Genomic DNA, 8,883 nt, shown 5'->3' on the forward strand with positions numbered 1-8,883 from the left:
TAATTATTTGTTTCCAGCATTGCAATAACAGCAGAAATGAGAATAATCACTGGCCTATGTGAGGACCCTCTGACAGAGTGGGAGGGGTCATCACATTAGATCATGAAAAAGCTATTAAAAGCTTTTTTGTTTTAAGCAGTAATTTGTTTGTCTGTTTTGACAAAATTAGCTTTATTTAAAGCACATGTATACTCCTGGTAGTCCACTCTGAATTACCTTCCCTACTTTAAAGTCAAATCACATTTTGTTGTTGTTGTTGATATTTTATGGATTACAATTTTTTTTTTCCACTGACAGCTCATCCATGGGAATTAGATTACCAGTCTTCTGTAGAAAAAGAAGCTTTAATTTGAGGAAGGGCAATCTTCTGTCCTCCTTTAAAAAAACACAGTGGCCACTTGGCATTACATGGTAAATGGTAACATTAAGTGTTGCAACTTGAGGGTAACTTATGTTTACTAATTGCTTGTTTTATGTGTTATTTAATACCTGAATGTAATTTCTAGAGATGTCTGATAAAAGTGCACAAAATACTTTTACTTCAAAATTGACCAGATATAACTAAATATATCCATGTTTTAGTTTAAAAATTAAGAAACATCTGCCACTCCCTTTGGTGATTGTGGTTGTTGATGCAATACCTTACCTGTTTACAGCTAGAAAGCAGAACTGGATTTGGCAGGGATTTACTCTCCTGCCTAGAAACACTGGAGCAGATCTTAAGTCTTCTGACTCACTCTACCACCTTGGTGCCAGTTTTGGTGAGTGAGTCAAGATCTGGTGACACAGAGCGAAAACTGGCAGTGGTTCTGACGTCTCCTGCAGGTTTCAGAGCTTAGCCTGCAGCAGAAAACAGATGAGTTATTCAACACATTTCGATAAGACATGTAGGATGAACATGTTGATGAAGTGCATCAAAGACCAGTTCTGCCTGGCTTGAAAAAGCTTGTGTTTGTGTTCACCGGTGGACTCGGGGAAGCAAAACGCAGCAGTGTCACTGCCCTACCAGTGGAGAAAACATGATCATGTTATCATGTTTTCTCTATTCCTCTAAGGTGCCCTTTCAGTGGATAAAACCTGATAAAATGCCCTCTAGGCTTCCCGTTCCAGTGGAGACAACACACATGATAAAATACCCTATATGGTGCCCTTCCAGTGGAGAAAACCTGATAAAATGCCCTATAGGGTGCCCTTCCAGCGGAGAAAACATGCTAAAATACCCCATAGGGTGCCCTTCCAGTGGAAGTTATCATGTTTTGTCCACTCCTCTAAGGTGTCATTCCAGTGGAAAAATCAAGATAAAGTGCCCTATAGAGTGGCTTTTCAGTGGAGAAAATACTGTGCATTATATCCATGCCATACATTCTGCCCCTCGGACAGCCTGAGTCTGTGACTGTCTGTGTGTTGCTGGAGCATGGACACTGTGTATGATTTAATGCAGGTCTGACCACAGGCTGTGCAAAAAGGTCTGTTATTGGACACTCACCCTGGGTGGTTACATTATGCTGCTACTGGCCGTCTGCCAGCAGTGCTCACCAACATCATCCTCCTTCATTTAGACCGAACTGGAGGCTCAGGACAGCTGAATGGACCATGAGACTTTACGACTGTGAAAATATGCCAATGTAAAGATGTAACAGTACCAGTTGTGGCCTAATGATCATGATATATAACACAGTATAATTATTCAATACTAAAAGAGATTTAAAAGAGGTCGCTTTAGTCACGCTAAAGCGAGCATTTCAGTGCTGGGCTTACTCACTCACTCAAATACATGTATTCATAATATTCAGGTTTAACTATTGTGGAGGCCTAATATACAGTATGTGGGCTAACTGAAACAAAGCATGACATTTGCTTCAAAAAAAGGTCAAAATAATTTCCAAAAAGTGGATTCAGAGTGTATTGTTGGGGTTTTATTGAACACAATACACTATTAAGTCCCATCGATAGTGTATTGTAAAAGAAACTGCACTTATCTGGGGTTTAAATTTAGTATGTTTAAGGAACTGATGGAGGGCAGTGATTGGTCAGTGACACACAGCATATTGATTGTGGGAAGTGTCTCAGATGTTTAAAAACAGAAGATTCTCAGAAGATATTTCAGCTGTTTCGACTTCATGTTTTGTTTAACATACTACAGTGAGGAAAATATGCTGTGTGTCACTGACCAATCACTGCCCTCCATCAGTTCCTTAAAAGCGTGCCATCCAGAGGCTGGATGGTGGGACTGGTCTGCTGTTTCTTTTAGTTCAAATATCAACCAGCAGGTGGCACTATACGGTTTCTTGTGAACTGAGACAATTCTGGTCACACAACCAGTTAAGGGCAGGTGAAATCTGTTTTTGGTAAATGATGGAAACACATACACAGTATATGATAACCAGAGGAGCACATGCTGACATAATACACATAGTACAGTGACCAGACAAACACATACAGGATGCATACACTGTAGTTCTGTATATAGTAGCATAGTAATCCAAATATAGTAGTATAAATCCCATAACAGTTAATGTATAGTGTGGAGTAACATGTATAGTTACTCTTCTGTTTTGCAGTTCATTGTAATAGGAATTGGTGTTGCAATAAGAGGTTCTGGTTTATGAGTTGTATATAATGTATCAGTTATGGTTTCAATAGTCAGACACGTGAGTGAACAAAGAAAAATAAAACGTTTTAATATCGCTATAAAAACTTACAACCATTAACATCTCATATTTACATTTTTCATTTATCTGAGAACTTTTACATCCCTCTGGTTGCCTTTGAATAAATCCAGAAGAGCACTGATGATGTCTTGCAGATTTTCCAATAAACGTCTCTTAGTGCTTGACACTCATGCAAAATGATCCACATCTGCTTCTATGCTCAAATGCCATCAAATAGCTTCACAACTAAAACAAGAAACAAAATTCACATAAAGAAAACCTAAAAAAAGATTATCATTTATTCTAATTTTAAAATGTCCCTTATAAAACAGAATACCATATCATGAGAAATGTTCACAATATACTGTAATTATGTACCATGGTATGTTAATGTTAATGTATATCATGAGTGCAATGAAAGCTATCTTTAGAGCATCACAAATCAGCAATGATATATAGCTTAAATGTTTATATATGACTCTGGGTAATAGTGACGCATTTCTTGATATTTTCAGTATTTTTACAAACCAAAAAAATAATAAAAAAAATCAATCAATTAATTAAGAAAACAGTCAAAAGATTAATCTGTCATGAAAATAATCATTAATGCTGTCCTGGACAAAATACATACACACCTCAACAGTAAAATGCTGCTTTTACATTAATTCATTAGTGATAATAATCTAATTATGGTCTATTTTTCCCTGATTATACTCACATACTTTTACTAAAGTAACAATTCCAATGCAGGACTACTTGTATTTTCAGTGTGGTATAAATACTTTAATTAAAGTATTCATTCCATCACTGAGATTTTATCCATCACCTTCTTGGTTGGACTGACTTGGATTTCTCTGCCAGAAGGTGACCAGATAGGGAGGACATTTAAGAACTTTGTCCCCCAGGATGTCTTCCTGGGTGACAACTTGTACGCAGAATGAAGCCTCCGTCCTCTCCGTGCTGAAGTGCTGAGTGACGTCGTACCGGAGGCCACAGTTCTCTGCGATTGTGGTGGGGAGGTTGTGTGCGTGCAATGTGGTGGCAGTGGGGGCAATGACTTTGACTTCCAGTATCTCAGGTCCGACTGAAGATATATCAACAGGCAACACCACATAGGCTTGCTGAAAACTCTCCCCAATGGTGCACTTGAGCCCCATAGACCAACAGTATTCCCCGAGGTCTCCTAGGAAGAGAGACTATTTCATGAAGGCCTACACACAGCAGATCAGGCAGGAATGGATTGACATAAGAGAACCACTTTTACTACTGATAACATTTAGTTTAGGGATTATCTTTAAACACACACTCAGCATAAGATATGTTATTTTGCAGCATCCTTAAAATGCAAATGTTACAGAGTGGCTCCTTACCTTCTGTAGAATCTTTAAGCCGTATATTACGATTATCCTGAAGTTGCAGTTTTCTGATGAATGTCATCCCAGTGCACTCCATTAAACAGTCCGTTAGCTGTGTCACCGTGCTGGGGCTCAGTTTCAGCAGTTTTTCCTTCTCTGAACACTCAAATGCCCCCACAGCTAGCTGAAGGGGGCACAATATGCCAAAAAACACCCACACTGTGAAATACCTTGACATTCTATCCAGTGTCATTAAAGCATAAAATACAAACTGGTTATGTTAAGCTACAGGCCCAGATCTTGCTGTCCTCTTGTAGAGTAGTTGCTTTAATGTAGTCCAGGCTCAATATCTTGCTTCCACATATAAATTCAGATTTCACAGCCAGGGAAACAGTTAAACGCGAGCGTGCATGCAGAGCAAGACTTTTAAGAAGTGCGCAACACCCCCTCACCAGCTTAGTTTTTTTCCAGTTTTCTGGAGTACAGTGCCAACATTTCTTCCTCTGGTATTTTCCTCCCTCTAGACTTAACATGCAACTCTCTGGCAGGCGTGAAATCCTGAAAGGCTGGCACGAGGAACAGATTTAACAAAATAATGCTCTTTTTAAGAATCATATAAACTTTAGTCAAAAATAAACTGTGTTAGAAAAAAGAAGTAAAAGCAAATTACAAACAAACAAAATACTCTTGGTTTGAATCATCTTTATTCCAATAATTGTGAGCAAAAAATCACTAAGTTGGTACAAATGATTAAGATGTCATATCAGGGACATTTTAAAGCACAATAAAACATTATGCATTTGATCTAAATGTATTTAGTTCAGGTGATATATTGGTCTGATGAGTAGGAGTCCATTTGTGAAAAAACACTTGAAAAGATGAACAGTGAGGTAATATAGCAAAGTGAGCAGGATCATATCAAACCCTAACCCTAACCCTAACCCTAACAAATAAAATATGTCTTAAAGAAATAAAAAAAAACTGAGAACTGTAACCAATCATGAGAAATGGTCAAAGAGACATGAGAAAACAAACAAAACCAGAACTCTTCTGTTAAAAATGTATATAAAAGCACACATTATGTAAATCTGACTAAATGTTTTGGATTCATATATAACATAACAGACTAAAAAATAGAACAGACACTGAAATTCTCTACAAGTAAAAATCAATAAACAACTCATTTGGATTATATTTTGTGTACCAGACTTTGAGTATTCATTTTACTGGTCAAAGTAACACATCACACTAAAGTACTAAAATGTGATATAACAAAATACTTGTTGGAATTATGATTAATTTCACTTTTTAATATTTTCTTGTGTGACAAAGCCTGCCTTTCATATAATAAATCAAACAGTCCCTTTTATCTTTTCTGCCAGTTGAAACATGAAAATGGAGCGCGGCCAATGGACGTTGGTGGAAAAGCACAGATGTTCATACCACAGGAGAAACTGATACTAAGTTTTAGTTGCAGAGAATTCAGCTGGTGAACACAATCTTCTCCTGTTACTCTCCCTGCAGAAGAATGTCTAACCCTAAAAATGGTGAGCATTAGGGTTAACCCTAACCCATTTTATTTGACCTCAGGTTGCTTACTAGGAGTAAATTGACTTCTTGCCCTTAAGAGGAGACAGTCGTCTCGCAGATCAGACAACTGGCCTGTGAGAGGATTTGGCTCTGGACAGTCTCACATTTTTGGAGGGAACACTCAGTAAATGTTACTAGCTTTAAATAGCACTCTGTACTCATGAGATTTATTTAAAGATAAAATGGCAGCATGTATCACGAGTGTCAACTGAATTATAGAGAGACTTTGTATTGGTTCTCATGCTCAGTTCTGAACACACATTGTAAGGATCTAAGATAACACCTGAAATTGAAGAGAAACAGTCTACAAAAGAGACGGTAGGCCTGTATATAATGTAGTTTATGTTTTTGTGTGTGCGCCAGGTTGCTCACTAATCTCACTTTACTCTTCGCTGGGCTGCTGGAGGTTGCCATGTTCACAGCCGCAGCTGTGGGTCAGCTGCACAGAGGAAATGACAAGGGTGCTGAATTCATCCAGATAGACGACAGGCACCGTTTTCTGGGAGGTGGGCTGACAACATGGCACCTGGATCTGGAGAAAGGCACATTAACACAGTTAATGAAATTAGAAAAAGTCAAAACAAGGTTAGAAATGTGGACTATAAATCTTTATTTTAAAAGATGCATGCTGTAACTTTTTAATAAATGGTGTGCATAAGATTGCATAAATTTATCAACAGGTGAATTTACACTATTTGAGTAAAAGGAGAATACATTTTAAGTTAATTTAAAATAACTCCTTCACAATTAGTAAAAGCTGATTATAGGAGTCCACAGTGAATACTCGTCTTTACAAATAAATAGTTTTGTGCAATCACACTGTTTCCATAGTACACATCATTTCTGGCTGACAAACTTTGGGGAGTGTCTTGTATTTGAAAAGTGGAAACATTTTGCAAGACTTTTAATAAGGAGTTAATTGAGCATTTCTATAATATAATTCCTGTAAAAGCAGTCCATCAGAGTGCTAACACTGACTCTCTCACACACCTATGGGTATTTTCCAGGTCAACTCAGCTGGATGTCTTTGCACTTTGAGAGGAAAACACTATAAATGTGTGTAAATGTAAATCAGAAATGTAAAATATAAGGCAATTAGGGTTTGCAGACACTTATTTCACTATTTAAATGTACTTTGAAATACCTCTTAGCAGATTTTCACTACACTGGTGATCGGCTTCCTGGCACGGTTTGGTGTGGGCACTGATAGGACCACTGCATGGTGGGTTCACTTCGGGTTGCAGAGCGCACGACTGAACCGATGGTAATGCTGGCAGGGTGGATCAACCCAGTTGTCCCATCCCAGATCTGGCAAACACAACAATGGATTACTAACCATCCCATTATCATATTTTCTTTAGACTGCATGCGAGTGTGTGTTAATAGTGCACAACACATACGACACGCATTGACTTGCATACCTTTGCATAAAGCATCCTCGGGGTCAATGGAAGCAGCACTTCAGGCTCGTCACTGTCTTTCCCATCTTCAGGTGACGCAGAGTAGCCCAGAGACCCGCCCAGGACCTGAAGAGCGCAGAGTTACAAAGGAGAGTGACGTTACACCAGTGGTCTTTTAAATTGGGGTCCAGGCGGCCAACCGGGCTCTTGAGGAAATAAAGTTTTTTAACTGTTCATGTTTTTTTTGGAACGTGGTCACAACAGGGAAGAAATAGGATTAACCATATTGGATCTATTGTAATTTAATGGGGATCTATCTTGATCATTGATTGAGCTATGAAGCGCTATTAACGACTCCCGAGTTACTGATTTTTGGCTGTAACCACTTGAACAAGCCGCCTATTCAACGCTCAGCTGCAATTCTGGTGGTTCCACTTACCCTGCAGCATTCCTTGGCGCTCTGTCATCAATGTTGCTGAAGGTGCTCCCTCCCATTGCCTCCTCCCGCCTGACACCCATCCCAGTCCACCAAGCAGGCAGCTGTGGCTCAAACCTGCAGTATGCAGAACCCCTGAGGAAGACTCTTCCTGAATGGCTGCAATGACTCACCCTGGCACCCTGGAACTCACATAGCACTCAACGTTATTTATAGGTACGTGCGTAATATTAAAAACCACGAGCAGAAACGGTGCATACCATTGCCAAGAAATCCTGTGGACATTCTCATAAAAATACCCAGGTACTGTCGTCTCCAATCAGAGACAACCAAACCTGAGCATTTAGTTAGTAGCTCTCTACTGTGTCCTGAATAAAACATGCCCGATATGCGCACACAAACACACATCTCTCCTAAACGCCCTCAACTGAGCTATGGAAGCACTTTACAGATGTAACAGGTACAAAGTTATCTGACTTAAGACTGACACCCGCGCTGCAACCTAAGCGAACTGTGCTGTTACTCACCCTCTGACAACATTCTTAGAAGAAAAAGCCGACGTGTGACCTGAATCATACACACGAAGTTGTCCATGTAAACCCATATGAGCAGAAGGGCCTCAGCCTGCATGCATAGGCACCAAGATTATGACCACATGCCAGGCATGCTCTGGAGCACTGAGGCTTAACCTCTGTGACTCAGACAAGATCGTGTCTCATATTCTTCAGGATATTCTGGAGGGAACTACTTCATCAAAAGCAGAACATTGGGTTGACTCGACCTTCGAGGGGAAAACAGGAGAGCTTGGGCAGAGGCTCGCAGATCCTTCTTTTGGATGGCGTTTAAACAAAATCTGCCAAATACTGTCCACTGAGGGAGCCCAGAATCATCCAAAGTAAATGACAATGAACGTAAACGGACATCGGTGCGTGAGCCGGATGGGTATATCTATGGAGTCATTGCCTTTGAGTCAGATTCGTCGGGAGCGGAACACGGTTAGCCTTCTGTGCGTCATGGTTGGACGACAGAGATAGGAGTGACCAGACAAGTTGATGCTCCTAGGTATTGTTTGCAGATAGCAATGGGAACTATATAGAAGAGTACTTTTAATCCTTCCTGTACCCCCAGCTCTGGGCCCTTGTAGATCACTTAACATTGTTGTCTTTCCTTGTGAAGCGCAGTTACAAGGGGACTGATCCAGTTGAGAAAAAAGAGAGACCGGAGTGAGAGGTGGGAGGACCGGCCAGTGAAAGAAGGATGGTAGACTCCACCAATCCAGCTCCACCAACAGACTGATCTACATCTCCTCCTATCTACTCCGTATCTATCTACGCTCTATCTAGCTCTCATCTATCTATCTAGTCTATCTATCTAGACTCGTATCTACTTTACCGTCCTAATCGTATCTATCTACTCTATCTACTCTGCGTCATATGCATAACACATTAACG

At 39.9% G+C, this 8,883-nt stretch overlaps 2 protein-coding genes across 2 annotated transcripts in view; one reads left to right on the forward strand and one right to left on the reverse strand.

Moving 5' to 3' along the window:
- Window positions 1–2,656: 2,656 nt before the first annotated feature.
- Window positions 2,657–4,452, reverse strand: gsdf (gonadal somatic cell derived factor). Its single transcript, XM_035667903.1, has 2 exons — window positions 4,022–4,452; window positions 2,657–3,834 (listed from the first exon to the last, which is right to left on the reverse strand). The coding sequence occupies exons 1-2, from the start codon at window positions 4,257–4,259 to the stop codon at window positions 3,467–3,469; spliced, it is 606 nt and encodes a 201-aa protein (XP_035523796.1). The 5' UTR covers window positions 4,260–4,452; the 3' UTR covers window positions 2,657–3,466.
- A 1,184-nt stretch (window positions 4,453–5,636) lies between these two features.
- LOC118332410 (serine/threonine-protein phosphatase with EF-hands 2-like) overlaps window positions 5,637–8,883 on the forward strand; it is a 15,109-nt gene continuing 11,862 nt past the window's right edge. The window contains exon 1 of the mRNA XM_035667677.1: window positions 5,637–6,181. The gene's annotated coding sequence lies outside the window, so the exon portion shown is untranslated. The remainder of the gene's footprint in view (window positions 6,182–8,883) is intronic.

The sequence above is a fragment of the Morone saxatilis genome, unplaced genomic scaffold (assembly GCF_004916995.1).
Source record: "Morone saxatilis isolate NCDOM2014 unplaced genomic scaffold, NCSU_SB_2.0 Contig21, whole genome shotgun sequence".
NCBI classification, from domain to species: Eukaryota; Metazoa; Chordata; class Actinopteri; family Moronidae; genus Morone; species Morone saxatilis.